Raw genomic sequence first — 22,077 nt, 5'->3', positions numbered from 1 at the left:
TCTTTTTTATACTGCACAATCGTCAGCATTAGCCATTGAATAGTTTGTGAAATCAAACAGTATGGCAAAACCCTAAGGTACTGTTTAGATGACACCCGGTCAGATTTTGTACCCAATACCTGGTTTGGATGCCAAAACATGATTTGAGTGCAAAACTAGGTTTTCAACTCAGTTTTGCAAAACAATACCACCTCCGTTTTTCCAACAAAGTTTATCGAGGGTGGGTTGTCGCAGCGCCTCACTACCCCTTGCCCTCAACTTCCACTTCACCCTCTCATACTTCGACCACTTTCCAGCCGGTCATTGGCTGCAAAATGTCCGAACCAATTCTGTCCGGCAAGGGCGAGACTAGTCCAGCCATTCTCCATCGGTGACTAGCCAGAAAACTTAATTTTTTTATGTTAAAAAAATAAAAAAATATGGCCACCGGTGGAAAAATGGCAGGGCCACTGGGCAACACCGGCCAGGCCATTTCCTGGAAGGAGGAAAATGGCCTGCCATGGTTTCTTTTCTTTTCTAGTTTTTTAGTTTTCGACGTAGACAACAATTTTTCGGCCAGGCCAAAAAATGATATATATATTTTCCTTTTTTTGGCTTTTGGTGACCAAAGAACTCAAAAACAGCTTTTTGATCACCCAAAAACCTTTTTTATGGTTGGTTTTTGATAAACCAAGTTAGCCAAAAACCTTTGGCCTTCGTCATCCAAACATGGCCTAACCTTGTCACTTGTTCTTAAACCCCGTACGGGCCCATGTTTATGGCTGACCCCTTCCTCCTTAGTGTACTACTATTTTTTTCAAGGTTGGCAACATTATGAGTTTCTTCTTGTTGTATTTCTATTGAAGTTTGAAGGGTTTTCAGCAATAACATGAATGGGTGTAGATGATCTATCCTTTCAAATCTGATTATTTTTTGTATGGGTTTTCATAAAACCACCAGAAAAAAATTAGAAAATTTGAATATAGTAAGAATCTAAGGTTGTTTAGATGTAAACTTCGACCTTTCTTTCAAAAGAAAAAAGAAAAAGAAAAAGAAAAGAGGCAAACTTTGATCCCTAAGGATTACAAAACCAATCTGATCAAGATATAGGAAGGGCTACCTAGCCAAGTTGAAATGTCGTCATGCTAGATACAGAAGGATTCAGCACAATGCCAAGTTGTAGGGAAGTTGGTTAGATAAGGGTTGGATCTCAAATTTGACTTATGGTACCAGATTCTCTGAAAACTGCTTAAATATATTGAAATTTTCATATAAAAATAAGTTAGAATAGGTTGGATTTGAAAACAGCAATTGCAGCACATCTTGTTTTTTTAAGTAAACATGAAAAAGTTTAGGTGTGATTAATTTTAATAATTTTTAAAACTTAAATGTGGTTTTGATTATCATTAATAAGTTAGGTGTCTTTAAAAATTTACTAAAATGCTAGGTTCTTTTAATTAACTACCTAGGTGTGTTTTTAACAAGGGTTTTTGCTAAATTGGTCCCTGCCCTTATAGCTCATTTGCAAAATAGTTACTGTCTTATGGCATTTTGCAATTCAGTCCTCACTGTGTTAGTTTGATCATGGTTGTCTGTCACCAAAAAACCCTTCATCAAATAGTTGTTAGTGTATGAACTTTTTGTAAATTAGTCCTTGCCTTATTCACATTTTACAAATTGATCTTTTGGGCAATACTAGGGGTGTCAACGGGCCTGCTTTACCCAGACCCGACCAGAACCAAACACTATAGGGTTCGGGTACGGCGATAAATAAGAAGACCAGATTAAAACCTAGGTCCGGACCCAAAAGACCGATTAATATATAGACCTGGGTATAGTTTGTGAAATTTTATACCAAACCCAGTCCCTACCCAAGTTTCGATTAAGACCCATAATTTTTCAATGACAAATAATAAAAATATATGGTTTTACCGGGTTTGGTTTATGTAGTTCTTATCGGTTTCAGGTATGATTTTTCTTATAGTGAACCTGATTAGACCCAGGGCTGAACCCAATACCATACCCAAAAATCCCTAACCAAACCAAACACGTTGACACCCCTAGGCAATACCCATAATTTGTCTGCCTAACAGTTACCGTCAAGTTAGCTAACAACTGTTAAACCTCAATAGATTGTCAAGTAAAAGGCAAGGACCGATTAGCAAAATGGCATAAGAATCTTTTTGAGAATCAGGGAATTTGCTAAAAACCTTTTTAACAATTTGTAAAACTCTGGGTTCTTTTGATATTTAAGGATTTTTTTTCAACAAAAACATTAGCTAGTTGCATTAAATCTCCTCTATCTATCCCTCTCATATTTATTAATAATAATAATAATAATAATAATTTTGTGTTTACTTATTTTGATAGAGCTCTGATAAGGTATATATATATATAGAGAGAGAGAGAGATAAATTGGTAGCTGCTTACACGTTAGGTGCAGTTCCGACCACATAAATGGTAATCTACACCTAGATCATGTGTTTTCGATGAAAAAAATGATATTTGGAGCCTCAAAAATTTATCAGGATTTTAGACCGTTGATTTTTTGAACCTTATAAAAGCCCACAACTCTTCAAGAGCTATCCTTATAAAATCAAGTACATAGATCACATTTGTGCAGTCAAAATTTAAAAATAAAATAAAAAAAGGTTGAAAATTTTATTTAACACATTCATTTCGGACCTAATTAGTGAGCAATTACCAATCTCTCTCTCTCTCTCTCTCTCTCTCTCTATATATATATATATATATATATATATATATATATACATTGGTAGCTAAATGAGCATGCTAAGTGGGTTTTCGGTTTTTTATTTTATTTATAAATTTTGATCATGATTTTATAGGATTAATTCTTGAAGCCTTAAATTTTGACACATGGGTGGATTTTTATAAGGTTGAAAAAATCAATGGTCCAAAATCTTTGTAAATTTTTGAAGCTTTAAATATTATTTTTTTATTGAAAACTCATGATTCAAGTGTGAATTCCTCCTAAATCAAGCATGCAATACGTTTATGGGGTCGAGACTGAAAAAAAAAAACCATTTAACATGTTTCATTTAGCACCTAACGTGTCAGCAGCTAAAAAAAAAATAAAAAATAAATATATATATATATATATATATAAAAATATAAATAAAGAGAGATCTGCTACAGTAAAAAGTTCCGAGGAACAATTGTGTTGGGTTGTTATTTGTTACCGCCGTTAGGGGCACCATGTCAGAGAAAATGACCTATTCTGCTAGGGACGAGGAGAAGTGAACATAGCCTTCTTTTCCGTGTTGTTTTAGAGCACCGAGAATTTGGATTTTTTTCGTCTCTTTTTTCCTTTTCTTGAGGGTTTCATTCATGGTCATCACATGAACAGTGTGTCGCTTCCCTCCTCCTCCTCATCACCATTCCTTCCACTCTCTCCCACTGATTCTGATTCTGAGATATTGTGTTGAATTCTTGGTGCCCATTCTTCACCCCCTCCGTCCTTTGTTGGGGGTTTTGGGGTATCCCAATCCGTGGTTTAGGTAAGGATTCAAGCCTACCCATGTGGAGTTTTCCATGGTTGGGGTTTATCTAGGATGATTCTCGGGCCACCTTAATCGGATCAATCTTTTACTCCATAGAGAAAGTTTTTGGCTTTTCATGGCAATTGGGTTGTTTGATGGGAAACATGAGTTGACAAGGGTGCGACTTTTTAAGGGTAAATTTATGGTTCTCTATTGTGAAACTCTAGGATAATCCAGAATCTCTCTCTCTCTCTCTCTGGGTAGCACCATGCGCCAGAAGGGCCTTGTCACTCTCAACCTTTATCATTGTTATATATTTTTTGATGTTTGTTTGGAGATTATTGAGTTTGTACAGCCATCAAATGAAACTCTTTGAAATCTTGGTTATGGAGTTTGATGGAAGGATGGGGTAGTGAAGAAGGGCTTTTGATCTAAGGAGAGTTGCTGAAGCTAGGTTTTTTAGTCCCTTTTTCTTGGTTATGTGTAACATTAGTTAGTTGTATATGGGGATGATGATTTTGTAGGAATCATAGAACTTGGAGGTTTGGTAGTTGAATATGGGCACCCCTTGTAAGACTGTTGTTTGGTTTAGGAGGGATCTTAGAATTGAGGACAACCCTGCTTTGGTTGCTGCTGCTAGAGTTGGGAGCATTCTTCCTGTTTACATCTGGTGCCCTAGAGAAGAAGGACAGTTCTTTCCCGGTCGGGTTTCAAGATGGTGGCTGAAGCAGTCCCTAATTCATTTGGATCAGTCCCTGAAGGCCCTCGGCGTTACGCTTGTGACGATTAGATCAGAACATACCCTTGACGCTCTTTTGCGCTGCGTTAGTGCCATAGGTGCAGATCGAGTTGTGTATAACCATCTCCATGGTATATTTTATTTATCCCTTGCTTATTATCTGGTTGCCCTATTAGTGAATTCTGTTAATTGTTTCTGCCTTATTTAATTGGTTGAGATATTAGTTTTTTCATTGCGAAGAAATACGAACTGTTGCATGATTAGTTGAGACACTAGTTTTCTCCTTGAGAAGAAATATGACCTGTTGCACTTTTTTTGAATTTGAATGTCTTCTTTAACTGTAAAAATAAGGTGCATCTCATGCATTGTCTGGACCACGAGCTTTCTTGATGGTTTTATTTGTTTATTTCATTTTGTATGGTATTCTCTTATCTAGTTATCAAATTCTGCAATGATTATGTGCCATTCAAGAATCTAATTGCAATATCTTTAATCTATTGTAAAGGTAAACATTCTACCTGTCTTGTTAATGGATTTTGGTATAGACTAAGTTCTGCTGAAGTTTCCTAGCTACTAATTCATCTCAATTTGTTCTAAGAATATCTTTATCTTGGTACTATCAACTATGTGTGTTTTGTGGGACGCTTTTTCCAGTGATAGGCAGATATTGATAGGCTAAAGGTTATGTTTATGGTGATGGTCCTATTGACTTTGAAGCTTCAAATACGGGCTTTATGATGCACCCCGTGGAAGTGGAGTGAAGCATAAGATCTAATGGGGTTTTGTGGCTTTGAAAGGTCTTATATGCAAGAAAATGCCCAGTGTGGTGTCTTTTTTTTTTTCATGCAGGACAGGGAAACCACCCCCGGAATAAGAGACCTAGTCGGCTGGCTAAGCCTACAATACTTGCAGTCGCTGTTCCGATGGTGTAAACCGATGCACACCCCTTGCCCTTGTTAGAAATCAAAGGAAATAAGAGCAAGAGGGGTCAAGGTTAGAGGAGACTCAACAAAAGAGAGAACAAGTTAAACTGTTCAATATTGTGAAAGAGGAACGTTACACACTAAAAAGGGTCGACCCCCTTGACTACATAAAAAAAAAGCTAAAAAGACTAGTATACCCCCTGCTTAATAGGGTATGCACATAATAGTCAAATAAGGGTATTCTATACTATTCTGTCCTATACTATATTACATAGACTTTCAGTACTCCCCTTCAAACTTAAAAGGATGCAAATGAATCATTCTAAGTTTGGAAAGAAAAGAACTGAATTGCAAAAGAGAAAGTCTTTTTGTAAACACATCTACAATTTGATTATTTGAGCCGACATGATCCAAAGCTATAATCCCATCTTCATAGGCCCTTCTTGTATAATGAAAATCTATTTCAATGTACTTAGTGCGCTCATGAAACTCTGGATTCTTTTGTAATATGAATAATACTCATATTGTCACAATATAGTTGAGTTTTCTTTTCACATGGAATTCTCAATTCCTTTAGTAGCTATAGAATCCAAATAATCTTAGCTACAACTTGAGTCATTGCTCTGTATTCAGCTTCTGCAGTGGACAGGGCAACCCTTTGTTGCTTCTTGCTCTTCCACGAGAACAAAGAGCTTCCAAGAAAAACACAAAACCCTGTGGTGGAAAGTTGATCTTTAGTAGAGCCTCCAAAACCAGCATTACTGAAAGCTCTCAACTCTTTTCTAGATGAAGAGGAGAAAAACATGCCATAGTGCATAAAGTTTCTAACATACTTGATGATCTTGAGTACAGTTGCCAAGTGAACTGATATGGGAGCACTCATAAATTGACTTGCTACATGAACTGCATAAGTTAAATCTGTTATGGATATAGTCAAATATTTAATGCTCCCAACTAATTAGTTGTATACTACAGGATCCTCTAGCTCGACACCATCAGTTGCCCTCATGTTCAAGTTTGCCTTCATGGGAGAATTTACTCGTTTTGTTTCATCTGCCAATCTTTCTTTCACCACCAAATCTGTAACATACTTATGTTGGGACAAGTACAATCCCCTTGAAGAATAGGCTATCTCAAGCCTAAGAAAGTACTTCAACCACCCCAAATCTTTCTTCTCGAACATATTGGCTAGCTTCTTCTTGGTATCTTCAATCTTCTTTATGTCATTTCTAGTGAGAATCATATCATCTACATAAAGAAGCCATATACACTTTCCAAAAGTCGAGGAAGACACAAACAAATTAGGATCATGATGACTTTGCTCAAAAGCAAGTGATCTCACTGTTGAGCCAAACTTCTCAAACCAAGCTCAAGGTGCTTGTTTGAGACCATATTGCAAAGCCTACGTACTCTGCCTTCTGAATCCGAGTATCCTTGTGGTAATGCCATATACATTTCTTCGTGTAAATCCCTATTCAAGAATTCATTCTTGACATCTAACTACCAAAAATTCTACTATTGCATGGCTGCTACTGCCAGCAATGTACGAATTGTGGTCATATGAGCCACAAGAACAACAATTTATGCAAAATCAATACAAAAATGCTTACTGTACCCCTTAGCTACCAATCTGGCTTTATACCTCTCCACTGACCCATCTACCTTTGTCTTTACCTTGTACACCCATTTGCTGCCAATAATATTTTTCTTTGGAAAAAGTTTTACTAGTTCCCATGCTTGTATTCTTTCAAGTGCATTCATTTCATCAACCATGACTCTTTGCCACTCCTCCTTTCCTGCTGCTTCTGCATAGAATTTTGGCTCAACATAGGAATGGATTAAGGCTAAGAAAGAACGATGATGAGGTGCAAAGGACTCATAAGACACAAAACAAGTCGGAAGTACAGAGGGTCTAGAACTTTTACGTACTTGGCCAGAAGAAAAAGTAGAAGGTAACTCTAAGTTTTGTTGTTGTTGTCATGGATCGGTTGTCGCAGAAATTAGATCAAGATTGGCCTCTTCGATTCCTTACTCTTCCACTTGATCTAAAAATAGAATTTTAATCACATCTTCACATCTCCTTGAGTAGGGCTGGCCAAACCTATCTCCTCTAGTTAGAACTTGCTCCCCTTAACTCTTCATCATCTCTCTCTCACCTTTCTTTTTTTCAAAGAAAACAAAAAAGGACAAGTCAACCTCATTTTTTGTTTTTTCTTCGTACTGACTAAAGTATAACACATTCTCTTGAAAACAAACATGTCTGGATACCCACACTTTCTTTTCAACCAGATCATAGCATTTGTATCTTTTTTTAAGAAAAAACAAGCAACATTTGACAACTTTAGGAGATAATGTGTCTCTGAATCTGTCAACTAGTAGAACAAAACATACACAACCAAACACCTTCAACATATCATAGTTTGAAACTTTTCCATATAGTTTCTAAAAGGGAGATATGCCTTTAAGTACTTCAGAAGGCATACAATTTATCTGATAAATGCTTAGTTGAACTCCATCAGCCCAAAATCCTTTAGGTGCTTCTCCACCAAACAGAACAACTATTATTATTTTCAAGATATGCTTGTTTTTCTTCTTCGCTGCACTATTTTACTCAGGAGTGTAAGAACAGGATTTTTGGTAAACCACACATTTCTCTTGTAGAAATCTTTCAAACACATAGCTAATGTATTCACCACCAGAGTCGGTACGCAGAGTTTTAATCTTAGCTGCAAATTGATTTTCAACCATGGCACAAAAGTTTTTTAAATTTTCAAAAAGATCACTTTTATTTTTCATAAAGTATATCCAAGTAAACCTTGTCCAGTCATCTATGAAAGTCACAAAATAGGATGATCCCATTTTTGATATAAGAGGAGAAGGACCCCATACATCAAAATATATCAAATCAAAAGGACTCTGTGATTTCCTATCACTAGACTTGAATGGCAGAGCATGACTCTTGGTCAATATACAACTCGCACAATCTTTAACATGATTTGACACAATTAGCTTAGATTTTTCAAAACTTCTCGAGGATACTAAACTTTGCAACCTAGAACTGGAAATATGCCCCAGTCTTTGGTGCCACAAAATAGACTCATCGAAAACTGAGGCTCCATATCCGGTTCTAACTTCCTTTTGCTCCCTTATATCAATCCAGTCCAGGTAGTGCAAATCTCCTTTCCTATGGTCAATCCCAATCTTCTTCTCTGACAACTGATCCTGCACAACACAACCAACAAAGGAGAAAATAATATTACAATTAAGTTTGATAATTTGACTTACATAGATAAGATTCATTTCAAGGGATGAAACTTGATAAATTTGAGAAAGATTAAATTTACTACCAGAAAAAGAGTTCTAATTATTAAACCTACTTTGGAGATAGACATTGAAGAACCATATGCAGTGTAAAAAATGTCACTTTAGGGACGACAGTTAGCTAAGATATACTCATGAGGCCTCATATGGCATGAGGCCGCAGAGTCTATTAGCCAACCAGAGGAAGGACCCGAGATACCTAAGAAAGTAGTACCAGAGGAGGAGGCATGAGTGACGGACGAAGAAGGGCCAACGATTGACTGAGCAAGAAGCTGCAGTTGCTGCTTGAACCTGCTCTAGTCTCTGAAGCTGCCTACTACCCATCGTTTCACCACCAATTGAAACAGAACCACCTGACTGCTCATCCTTGGGCATTATACCTTCACTCTCAGTAGATGTTGCATATACACTACCTCTATTTTTCCTGAAAATAGGACGATAATTCTTCATATGACCAAAACCCTTATAATAGTGACACTGAACAGAGCTAAGGTCACCTCTTCCTCCAAATTCCATCTCCCCTCCTCTTCTAGTTCTTCTACCTCCTCTTCCACCCAGCCTGAATATAACCATGACATTATCTCCAAAAGAAAAAAATCCAAGAGACCTTATCTTAGTCTCTTCCGCAATCAACTGAGTAATGACTTGGGTCACAGATGGTAAGTGAGAACGATGCAAGATGACACTCCTTGTCCCATTAAATTCTAGTCTAAGATCCATGAGAAACTCAATGACCCTGTCTGTCTCCTTGTGCTGATCAAGAAGCCCCAAACAAGTTTGAGACATGCATTTTGTACACTTTTCACATTTCTTCTGTCTCTCCATCAATGTAAGAGCATCCCAGATCCTCTGCATATCAGAATAAAATTCTTCTATTGACTTACTTCCTTAGTGCATACTTCTCAACTCTTGAGTGAGTTGATAATGTTATGCCTAGTTCTCTTGCCTATAGACTTGTCTGAAATAAGTCCAAGCTTCTTTTGCCTCATGGAATTTCGAAATGTTCATGGCAATTCTCAATTCCACGAACCCAAGAATCCAAGCCTTGACTCTTGCATTGTTCATGACTCATTCCTCTATAGACTTGTCAAAACCCTCAACAGAGACTTTAGGTTTTGTTTTTTAACCATCAAACTAGCCTCCCAATAATTTTTCAACAACCATCGCTTCCAAAAAATCAGCCCAATATGCATAGTTTGTCCCTTGACTGTGATAATTTGAATCTATTCTTTCTTCATGATACTACCCACAATGAGTATCACCAAAAAAATAAAAAGAGATTAAGCTTACCAAAATCCAACAAGAAGCACTTCAAAAGTCAAGTGGAAGGCACAATGCACAAATGAGAACTGCAAAATGCTTTTATACCTATGAAATACTGAATCCACACAAGGAACAACCCAAACACATCAGCCAAGAGCAGTCGATCCTAACATGGTATCAGAGCCTGAATACGTAGGGGAGATGAGGCTTTGAATCGGGGAGGAGAGGTTGGTACAGTTTGACGTCAACTGATGTCATCCTTGGAGGAACGACTGGTCTGATCAGACCAATTTTGGTTAGTTTGGTTTCTCCACTTGCTAGGGTTTGATTTTATGAATTCTACAAATCAAACCCCATTGAATTTGGTTTTGTTTTGGATTTTTTGTAATTTTTCTAAGATTTTTTGGATTTGTTGAAAGTTTCACTCCAGATTTGAGGAAAGCATTGAACCTGACTCTTGACTCTGATACCATGTTAGAAATCAAAGGAAATAAGATCAAGAAGGGTTAGGGTTAGAGGAGGCTCAACAAAAGAGAGAGAACAAGTTAAAACGTTCAATATCATGAAAGAGGAACATTACACACTAAAAGGGTCAACCCCCTTGAGTACATCAAAAAGAAAAAACTGAAAAGACTAGTATACCCTTTTCTTAATAGGGTATGTACATAATAGTCAAATAAGGTTATTGTACACTACTCTGTCCTATACTATATTACATAGACTTTCAATAGCCCTCGGGGAGTCGCCTGGCTTCAGTTGAGCAAGGCTTATCTTTTCCCTCATTAATGCAAGGGCCTGTCACTCATGGGTAGAGGTGGGCACTGGGCCGAGCAGCCCGAGGGCCAGCCCGCCATGGGCTGGTAAATTTGGCCCTGGCTCGGCCCGAACCGGGTTGACATGGGCTGGGCCGAGGGTCGACATGGGTGGCCGGCCCAGCCCAAACCAAATATTTATATATGTATGTATGTATGTATTAGTAGGGGGCTGATTCTGTACACTCATGCGTATAGGCAGCCCTATATACTCTGCCATTTTCCGGCCATTGTATTGCCGGAAACCGGCGAAGTGATTACCATCTTAAAGGGTGTGATGCTCTCTACCCATATTCGGTCTTATCACAGCCCATAATTGGCCATAAAATGTTTAGTCTCATGAATGCCCTTTACTACTATAATTGAGACAATTTTGGACCCAAGTGACCTGAAACAATCCATTCCTTGACTTGCATACTTCCGGCATCAGATTGGCCAGAAACCATCAGGGTAGCACCGTCCATACTGGCTAGTGTGACCCTGGCAGTTTCAGCCAATCTCATGGTGTAATGTGGCCAGAAAATGCTAGAGTGTATCACCATTCTTATACATTCAAGTGTACAAAACATTTTTCCTTATATATATATATATATATATATATATATATATATATATATATATATATATATATATATATATATATATATATATATATATATATATATATTCAGCCCGGCCTGGCCTGTTTAGGCCCACAGGCCGTGGGCCGGGCTTTTCCCAATGGGCTGGCCCGGTTGGCCCCGTCCATTAGCAGGCCGGGCTGACCCATTGCCCACCCCTATTCATGGGGATGGAACCTTGACCACCCATCTAGTGGCCAAGGCCCCTTCCACTGTGCCAAACCCCTTGGGCCCTCAATGTGATTTCTTAGTAATCAAATTTTAGTTACCTAGAATGTCAATCCGTGGATCTTCTCAGCAAGGTTCTTTATGTTCTTGTGAAATAAATTCAGAAAAAAAGAATTCCAAACTTTCACTCATCATGCTATGTTCAGATTAATGCTTAAAAAATCCACCTGGGGTCTTTATGTGTTTATTATGTAGGAATTTTGTGTTCGAAATAATTGCCTTCACCAGGCATGCACTCGTTGTTCTTTTTCCTTAGGATCTGGATTCAAGGAGAAGGCATAATCTGTGTAGAAAGCTTTCCACTAGAATAAGAAAAGCATGCCATCTCTAAATGCATCAGATGTATGCTTCATTCTTTAGAAAGCCTTTGTGAATCCTGTAGACATTCACATGGATGAATACTTGTGTTTAAGGTTTCCGTAGTATGCATTTGCCTTAACTGATAACAAGTTTCTACTGCAATTTTTTGAAGAGGTGGCATTAACTGGATCGAAGTTGATCTTATGCCACTGATCTCAAAGGGTCACTAATCTCAAGAAAGGTTAATACCTTGCTTTAGAGATTTGATGGCAAAAGATTGTCATTGTCTTTGTGTCTGGTGTGTTGGAGGAGATTGTTGCTTCCTGATATTAATGCTTAAATTATCTTCAAAATAAATAAATAACTGGATCGACGTTGATCTTATGCCACTGATCTCAAGGGGCCAATAATCTCAAGAAAGGTCAGTACCTTGCTTTAGAGATTTGATTTCAAAAGATTGTCATTGTCTTTGTGTCTGGTGTGTCTGAGGAGATTGTTGCATCCTGGTATTAATGCTTAAGATCTCTTCAGAAAAAAAAGCCTAGTGGTATCTCATTTGTCAACACTTCTCATTTTGCCATGAAAATTTTTGGAATACCTGCATCTTGAACCATGTAAGTTCCATGTTTTGGGCACTAAATCCATCTAATTCTTAGAAAGAATGCACCTCAACTGTGCTCAAGACCTTCCCAAGATCCCATTAGTTTATTTTCTGTTAGCACCTTGGAAAAGTCTGGCAGCTTTTCTAGGAGTCTTAAAGGGAATGAGCAGTATGGCTTATATGCCTCTGAAGATCATCCTTCTGGTAACTGGCAAAGTCTTTTGATGTTCTTCTAGGGTTGAGACTATGTGGTTGTGCATTAGTAGGAGACATTCTTTTATTTTAGATGTGGTTGTAAGTACTTTTATTGGAAGAAACCTTGTGTCAGGGGGATGCAATAAACAAATGATATGGCAGCGGTTAGCATATACGAAGAGTTATGGTTGAAATATATATATATATATATATATATATATATATATATATATATATATATAACTAGTCCTTCATTGAAACTTATATAGACAATAAGCTGCCATCGTATTGCTTGTAATGTGGTCATGGTGAAAGATCCAGTTAGACTAGTTTTTTTTAGTACTGCATGTTAAGAAAATTTATCAAACCTAAGTTGTTTATGACCCTGCTTTGATCTCAATATCAGTTTCTGGATATCCTTCTTAAGGCAGTGATAGAACTAAAAGTTATTGATATTTCTGCATTGCTCAAAATATAGCAGTTTCATTGCTGGTTAGCTGTCTGGTTGATTATCAACTTCCATTCTGGATAAATGCTGTTATTTCTTGTAGCATGGGAATAGTTTCTTTGTATTGTCCATATTACACAGTTTTCTTTTACTGATGGTAGCTACTTGTTTCAGATCCCATTTCCCTCACCAGAGATCATGATGTAAAGCAGAAGCTTGTAAAGCTCGGGATCCATGTCAATAGTTTTAATGCAGATCTACTATATGAACCTTGGGAAATATATGATGAAACCGGACATGCATTTACAACATTTGAAGCGTATTGGAGCAAGTGCATGAGCATGTCAAGTGAACCGGTCACGATTCTTCCTCCAAGGCATTTGGTGCCAGCATCAGGTTGGTTCTAGCTCTCTTTTTTCTCTTCTTGTTTAGGGTAACAACTTTATCCATGCCTTTTTTGTTTATATGAAAGCCAATTTTTTTGAACATTAAGTTTTCCAAACAATCTTCTGCATGGCCTGTTACCTATCATTGATGAAATGGCTTTTTATCACCATCTACCTGTGATGGTTTTTTATCCATCCATTGTGATTTTCATGTCTCCATAGTTGTGTCGAAAGTTCCTGGTTTCAGGAATCTTGATACAAATGCTGGTCATCACCAATCTTGCTTAAAACTGTAAATAGAAAGGGACTTTAAACTCTGAGAGATTGTTTGTGTCCCTTTATTTTCCTATGGCCCCTTGTCACCTTCTCTTATACTTCCATATTCCCTCTTCTATTTGTATTTAGGTTTTGCTTGGCTTTTGAACAAAACTTCTTCAAAGTGAATAGTTACTTCTTGCGGGCAGCTTGGGTCACCAGTCTTTACAATTGTAAGCCTTTTCTGTTTATATAAACTTATATACCATATTGTCTTTAAAACTTTGGGAATGACTTTTGAATTATCCACCATTTGTTGAATATATGACAGGAACTGTTGAAAGCTCTACAATTGAGGAATTAGGTCTGGAGGATGATTTTGAGAAACCTAGCAATGCATTGCTGAGCCGAGGATGGTCTCCTGGTTGGAGTAATGCAGACAAGGCACTAGATGAATTTATTTCTGAACGTTTGGTAGATTATTCAAAGTACAGGCAGAAGGTGGAGGGTGTCTCAACCTCATTGTTGTCACCATATATACATTTTGGAGAGTTGAGTATAAGAAAGGTCTACCAGAGTGTGAGGATGAAGCAAATATTGTGGACCAAAGACGGAGATTCCTCTGCACAGGAGAGTGTGAACTTCTTTCTCAGGGCAATTGGTCTGAGGGAGTATTCACGTTACATATGTTTTAATTTTCCATTTACTTATCAGATATCATTGTTGGGCAATCTGAGACATTTTCCATGGCGATATGACGAGGGTCATTTCAAGTTGTGGCGGCAGGGTAGAACAGGATATCCATTAGTAGATGCGGGCATGAGGGAACTTTGGGCAACTGGTTGGATACACAACAGAATCAGAGTGATTGTTGCCAGTTTCTGTATAAAGTTTCTTCAGCTCCCATGGACATGGGGGATGAAATATTTCTGGGACACACTATTGGATGCTGATTTGGAAAGTGACATCCTCGGATGGCAATATATCTCTGGAAGTTTACCTGATGGGCATGCGCTTGATCGTATGGATAGCCCAGAGGTATGTTTCGTCAATTAGCTTTGTCTGTAGGAACTATGTCACATAGCTTGACAGTGTCATTCTTCATTTGGAGGAAATAAATTTCTTACTTCCATCATGATGTTTGATTTTCTTTTGCACTGTTCCTGTTTTTGCTTTTAATTGCTATTGAAGAAATGACTGTTACCAAAGGATTACAAAACATGATCTTCTTGGACATAAGAACAAGAGTTAAAATTCTAGCTTGTGGCTCTCAAAACGACATGTTTCTCCTTTGTTCTTTCTAATTACTTTTAGGTAACAAGACTGCACCAAAGTGTTAAAAACATTAGGGCCTCATACCTTTCTAGGTAGAAGACCACCAAAGTGTTAAATGTTAGGACCTATGCGTTTTCAGGTATGTGTATTTTGCAGCCCTTGGAATCAAAATATTCCGTTATGATGGCATTTTGTATTATTGCCCAAGGGCCTCTTCAAAGGTTGATGTGTGTGCATGTATGTATTCGTGCCTATGCACGAGCACATTCACGTGTGTGAAATAGTTTGTCACTTCCTTGTTTGTCCATGAAGCTCTTTATATGAATTCATAAATATAATGCAATAGCAACGCCCTTCATACCACAAAGACAAATAGATTAAAGAAAAAAAATCACCATCTAAAATATTAAATAAATCATCAATCATTAAGTGTCAAAATCAAGAATATAATAAATAATATAGTTACATACACTTTATGAAATACAAAAAGGAAAAATGATGTCTCTAATTGCTTTGATCTATCATGATGAAAATGATTGTGAGATGATGGTCTTTGTATTCTAAATCACACTCATCAATTTTGGCGATATTGTGGACATCACAATTTAAAATGTTCTCAAAAATAAGAAAATAATGGGGAAGTATCATGATATTTTTATTTTATTTTAAAGAAAGTATTTAACTTGGTTACATATTTTCTATGTTATTGATAAAATTGCATTTCTTTTTACTGTTGCTTTCTTGAAAATGCTAGTGAAAATAATATAGTTTATTTTCTTTATTTTAAATCTCTTACCAATATCTTTTGAAATTTTCTTGAGACTCGTAGAGAAATCTATAGTATCCTGATTCCTGAGAAATAGCCTGGCCAAGACTGATATTAGTGACTATGCTCCAAAATAACTTTTGTCTCTACATATTTGCTTATGTCCTCTTGTACTCCTGTCTTGATTTCTTGCTGCCGCTGATCAGTATCATCATCAAAGGCTCTAGGCTTTTGCACCATTCTTGAAGTGTATCAAAGTAGCTTGTGCTAGGACCTCTTTGATTCATTTTGGTGGATTTGCCTAAGGATAAAGAATTATTTATTTTTCTAAAGATTTTAATGTAAAGAGTGAAATATTTATAAATAAATTATTAGTAACATTTTATCCTACTCACTTATTATTTAGCACATACAAGATCAGGCATGGGTGCTCTTTTTAGTGTGCTTCAAGAAGCTCTAATTTCCATAATGCACACTTGTCCTGCAAGTTTGATTTATAGTGCATCTAGTAAATGGGATCGATTTTGGTGCAACTGTTCCAATTATATCCCATGTCTGAAAAATCACTAATAATAAGTCATCTGAATGTGGTATTATATTTTAAGCATTGTAACATAAGTAGTTGGTGCAAATGGAAGGTAAAATATGATATATTTGTTTTTTTTTTCTATGTGATTGGATTGTTCTTAGCCTCCGAAGAGCATCACCACGTTGACTATGTAGACTGCACCCTTGATGAATTTATCATTAAATTGTACATTTGCTATCTCATGGTATTGGAGCGATCTCTAGTGCTACATAGGGCCATGTTCTACCTTGTACCCATCAAAGGACGCTTCAGTGGGGCTACAACCTTACTCGTCTCTCTAAATTCACCTCTCTGAACTGACCAATTATGCTCACACAACTTGCACAGTGTTCTCCCAAGCTGTGTTTCTGGAGTCCAAATTTGGATACTTTTTGTGAGGTAAAAAGGCTTTCACTACTTCAAATCATCACATAGCAGATAATCTTGGAACTTTTGCAACCAGATTAGGGAAAAATTTGTAGAAATTCAATCTTGAGATGTTGAGAAATGATAGAAAGAGAGAGGCTTCCTTGCCTTTTTGCATCAGTGAGAAAAATTGAGTCAAGAGTCAAGATGATGATAGTACAAGTGAAAAGACCTACAAAAATGGCCAGGAAGTGGGAAAAAATGGAGTGAGTGGTGTCTGGAAATTTTTCTGTTCTGGCATGGTATGTGATAGGTGTATTGTACGACAATCTAGGGTACACCATCTCATCATGCAGTACAGGTCAATACAATGTGATACTGCTACCTTGTCTGACATGGGTGTGTTTCGTGATGTATCGGCCTGATATACTAGATAAATAGTATGATATCATTTTTACATGGTAATAAACTGTTAGACGAATAACTTTAGTGCTTTAGAGTGGAGTAGAAGTACTGGCCACAGTTACATATTAATTAGGCATAAATATATATATATGCCTTCTTACTAGATCTTATTGTAATGTCTAACACATTCCTAGACTATAGCCATATCCACCCCCATCACCACACACACACACATGCATGCAGGCAGACCTGCATTTAGGGGTGGCTAGATGGGCCAAGCCGACCTGGCCCGCCACGGGCCAGGTCTGGGCCAAGATTTTAGGCCCGGGCCCAAAACAGGCCCCGATGGGCCTGAGTTATTTATTATTTTTTTAATGACATAATTTTTTTTAAAATTAACTATTGCATAATAACTTGGTGACTATTACTATTTACCTAATTAGTTGTATTAATTTTGTGGAATGTTGGGCTGCCAAGAGACATCATATTCAAAAAATGAGTGTAGCTGAGATGTGTATGCTTAGATGGATGTGTGGAAATACAATAAAAGATAAGATTTGGAACGAGGAGATACGTAAGAAGGTAGGCGTTGCACCCATTGAAAATAAAGATGAGAGATAATCGTTTACGGTGGTTTGGACATATTCGGCGAAGGCCTAATGATGCTCCAGTTAAAAGGATGGAGAAATGGGAAAATATATTAGTTAAAAGAGGTCGGGGTAGGCCTAGGAAGACTTGGATGAAGATGATAGGAAAGGATATGAATGCTTTGAACCTCACCGAGGACATGGCATTGGATAGAAATGATTGGAGGAGAAGGATTCATGTGGAAGACACAAAATGATTTTCTTTGTTGGTTCATATCGCCGACCCCAATTGTTTTGGGATGAAGGCGTAGTTGTTGTTGTTGTTGTAGAAAAATAATTAGTTGGGTGCATGGAAAGTTGGGAACTTGTTAATTATTACTATTTACAAATGGATTTGAGTCGGGCCAAGCCGAACCCGGCACGCTTCGCATTGGCCCGTTGGGCCAATGGGCCGAGCCATGGGCTGCTCTTCAAACCCGAGCCTGTTAAGAACCGGACCATCTCCGGGCCGGGCAGCACTTAAGGCCCAGTGGGCCGAGCTCTAAACGGGCCTGCCCGGCCCAATGCCCACCCCTACCTGCATTCACAAGTTAAACACATATGCAGCAGGACCGTGTGCAATGACTTCATACTCTCAAAGTCAAAGTCTAGGACCATAACCCTAGAATACAGTTTGACCAGGTCTTGAACGGGTGAACTTCATGCTTGTTGACCTTTTTCTCAGATCAGATTATGTGGGCATTTGGCATGGTCTACAAGGACACTCTTTACCTCATGGAGGCGAACAGATAGTGTTGGTAGACTTGGGATTTTGACCTTGCCTTGATGTTCTAGTATGGGTTTGCTGTGTGTGGCCATCTTAAGTCTAGGGTCTTGTTCCAAGCTGGCATCATTAGAGCACATTTAGTATAAATTCTCTCAACCACAAATGGTGGTTGGGCCATAGATTAGCATTGAACCACATATACGAACAATGTCCAACATAGATAATTATACAATCACTCCCTACATCCTAGTTCACACATAAACTATGATAAAAAATACTTTTCTGCATGTGCACCTGAAAGTCTATATATCAGAAGATAATTATATAACCATTCGCTACATCCTAATTCACACATGAAGTATAACAAAAGTACTTTTCCCCATGTACACCTGCAAGTGTATATTATAATACTAAGCATTTGTTAGTTAAAAGAGGTCGGGGTAGGCCTAGGAAGACTTGGATGGAGATGATAGGAAAGGATATGAATGCTTTGAACCTCACCGAGGACATGGCATTGGATAGAAATGATTGGAGGAGAAGGATTCATGTGGAAGACCCAGAATGATTTTCTTTGTTGGTTCATATCGCCGACCCCAATTGTTTTGGGATGAAGGCGTAGTTGTTGTTGTTGTTGTTGATATCTGAATCTGATCCCTGGAGAAGCAAGACACTGGCACATGCAGCTACTGAACCCTAAACGAGGATCCTGAATTCAGTAAAATGGCTTTGTTACAAGCATGACACACAATAAAGAGAAGAAAATACATCTTTCTTTCCCACTACATTAAAAGCCCAAGTTGTCCAGTAGCTTAACATCTAAATGCTCTAGATTTCTGAGAAGGTATAGTGTGTTTTATTCTTTTTGTCTGGACTCTGAATGACTTTGAGCTGAGATTCTAAATGTCCAGTATACATCTTGAATTTCATGAACTCTAACGACTCCTTGTTTTGTATACATCTTGAATTTTCTTTATAATTTCATGAACCTCCATTCTATCTTAGGGGTGAAAACTGGTTAAAAGCTGGATCACAGTTTATTTGCATCCAGATTTGGCCAGGGAAAAGCAGATTGAAACTTTGACCCAGATCTGAGTAACAGATGTGAATTGGGTCCATGTGAGACCCCATTCACCAAACATTTTTGTTATTTTCTGCACAAAAACATGCCATGAACCTGCATTATACAGCCGGGCCATCCATAGCAGTGAAGACTCATACAACTTGGCAAGCAGTTTCCGGCTTTTCCAGGGGAATGTGTGCATATTATTTGCTTCAAGAATAAACTGTATTTTTTTACTGTCAAAGAAATAAAATCATGTTGATCTGAGTCAATATGTCTTATATTTCATACTTCAAATATCTTTGTTCTGCTATGTTGCCTTAGGTTCAAGGCTGCAAATATGACCCACATGGAGAATATGTGAGGCACTGGCTGCCTGAACTTGCAAGAGTGCCTACTGAGTGGATCCATCACCCATGGGATGCTCCATCATCAGTGCTTAAAGCTGCAGGGGTGGAGCTTGGGCATAATTATCCAAACCCAGTAGTTGACAGGGTTTTAGCAAGAGATCGCTTGATGAATGCAATCTCGGTGATGGATGAGTTGGATGCTGCAGCTCAAGCTGCTAAGATAAATGACATGGATGAAGGTGTGGCAGACAATTTAGATGTTATAGAAAACACACGCATTCCAAGAGTCCTGGTGAAAAGAAATATTTCTCCCTGTAGCTCAAGCCAAGATCAGAAAGTGCCTACATTTCATAACAATCAAGGCTGCTCGGGTAAGCAGCACATTTTAGGTCATGATGGGGATAGAGTGAATAAAAAATATCCAGAGGATCAATGCAAACTTGATGCTTCGAGGATGGATGATGACCTGCATTCTACAGCTGAATCTTCATCTGTAAGAAAAAGAAGCATGAGCTTTTCAGAATGTGTTGTTCCACCTTCATGTTCTCCTTCTTCAAGCAATGCTATGAACAGACGAGAGCCGACAAGATTGCCTGCTTCGGGTGAATTTTCTTCCATACATTCATGGAGTGAAAACTTTGTTATGGATGCAAACTCTGCAGACAAGGTAAACCATAAATCTTCCTGGTATCTTTTCATACTTGGGGCATCTCCTATCCTACAATTCTGTCTAAATTCTTTCTTCTAATGGATTTTTGGCTTTACTGGAAGATACTTGCCATAATTCCTCTTATGGGCGTTTGTTCCTTGGCTACCTTCGTTCTATTTTTGTGTGTGGATTAACTTCACTGACCTTTAAACAAAAATGTATATCTACAGATATTTCAGTTCTCCATTTTGTTTTCTCTGGGAAGTTCGTCATTGATTGGTGATTTCTAATTTGTTCAGGATGAAGATGTGGATGCCCAGAGCGGTCCTCGACCTAGCAAGAGACCTGTCACACTTGATCCTTGAGGGCACTCCTTTGTTTGAATGCACTGTACATCTCTCTTATAGCAGTAACAGCAATAAATAGGTTCTTGCATTCAATTTTGTGTTTTTCTGGTTGGAAACAAAGGCTGAGGTTTGTGTTTGTACGTGAAGAAAGGGATTTCCGTTTCTTCTAGGGGGTGTAGGAGGCCCTTTTGTATGTGTTCTGACTTGGGGTGTCAAAATGTCCATCATCCATGTAGATGCATTTTCAGCATTTTTGGGTCCAACTTTTGAGTGAGACAATGAAAACTTCATGTGTACCTATAGAAGTTTGTCAATGACACGGTGAGAAAGCTTTTCCCATCTCTAGGATTCTCATAGGAATGCTTCCCTCGTGCTTGTGTAAGAAAATGACCAGCCAAGGTGAAGGTGCTCAAAGGCATGGAGATCAGCTTGAATGTTGGAATACCAAAGTGTTAGGCGACAGTTTGAGTCTGATGCTGCTTTGTCCTAATTTGCTGGGGATTTGATGACTAGTATCTGGAGTTTATGGACTTGCCAGTTTGGGAAGGAACTTCAGATACTTGTAAGGATGGCTGGGCAGCTTAATGGGTTTCTGGTACCTTCCTGGATCAGGCAGGTTGGACCCAAATCTTGATCACAATCCCAATTGATGCGGGTCAAAAATTTCATTTTGGTGAATCATTTGTCTGGGCCCCGGCTAGAGGTCTAGCCTGAATATATGTTGTGAGGATAGCCGGCCTAAAGTCCAGTTCTGGCTTGGGCTGGATTTCAACCGAGTCGGTGGACCATTCGAAGTCCAACCCAAACCAAGCCTGGCCTGACTTGGTCCAGTCTTTGCCACTGTCAACAAATACATGTTCAGATATTCAGTAGGCACATTCATGGATGTACTACTAATTAGATTAAAGGATCTGATCAAATGGTTCCCTACCTGTTTAGTAGCACTGAAAATTCATAATTTTAATGGCTGCACCCAAAAGCGATGATTGTCGCCTTGTCCATAGGGACTCGATGGCATACTACCATCGTGAGGCTGGTAAAGTTTTGCGTGTTGTATCGAATTAAACCACACGCTCCACCTCTTGTGCAGGCCCCCATCAATTCCTTCGAGTTTTGGTCTTGCGACCATACTCCCTAGGCTGTCGATAACTGTCCAGCAGAGTGATAGAGATGAATAGCCAAACCAACCCAGCTGGTCAATGTCAGATATCTGATCGGCGACCGGACCACCCATCTAACCTAGTGAACACGGACCCGTAAAACGTGAGTAGATGTACCTAAATGACTGGCTTGGGGAGGGAGGTTTATTGGGGTGCTCTGTGGATGTATTTCTTCCCTTCGTCACTGTATAACAGCTTGAAACAT

At 38.3% G+C, this 22,077-nt stretch overlaps 1 protein-coding gene across 1 annotated transcript; it reads left to right on the top strand.

The window, feature by feature from the left end:
* The first annotated feature begins 3,245 nt into the window (after window positions 1-3,245).
* LOC149821567 (cryptochrome-1-like) lies at window positions 3,246-21,051 on the top strand. The gene is made up of 5 exons (XM_089980597.1): window positions 3,246-4,352; window positions 13,107-13,328; window positions 13,905-14,611; window positions 19,691-20,383; window positions 20,665-21,051. The coding sequence occupies exons 1-5, from the start codon at window positions 4,040-4,042 to the stop codon at window positions 20,728-20,730; spliced, it is 2,001 nt and encodes a 666-aa protein (XP_089836723.1). The 5' UTR covers window positions 3,246-4,039; the 3' UTR covers window positions 20,731-21,051.
* The last annotated feature ends 1,026 nt before the right edge of the window (window positions 21,052-22,077 follow it).

Source organism: Nuphar pumila, chromosome 11, assembly GCF_984573655.1.
Source record: "Nuphar pumila chromosome 11, dmNupPumi1.hap1.1, whole genome shotgun sequence".
Classification (NCBI taxonomy): Eukaryota; Viridiplantae; Streptophyta; class Magnoliopsida; order Nymphaeales; family Nymphaeaceae; genus Nuphar; species Nuphar pumila.
The sequence above is the reverse complement of the archived record's forward strand: the minus strand, read 5'-3'. Positions and strand labels throughout refer to the sequence as shown.

Coding starts and splice junctions, on each gene's coding strand:
- LOC149821567 (XM_089980597.1), top strand. CDS start 4,040: ATGGGCACCCCTTGTAAGACTGTTGTTTGGTTTAGGAGGGATCTTAGA. Junction 4,353..13,106: donor TGTGTATAACCATCTCCATG/GTATATTTTATT, acceptor TACTTGTTTCAG/ATCCCATTTCCCTCACCAGA. Junction 14,612..19,690: donor ATCGTATGGATAGCCCAGAG/GTATGTTTCGTC, acceptor ATGTTGCCTTAG/GTTCAAGGCTGCAAATATGA.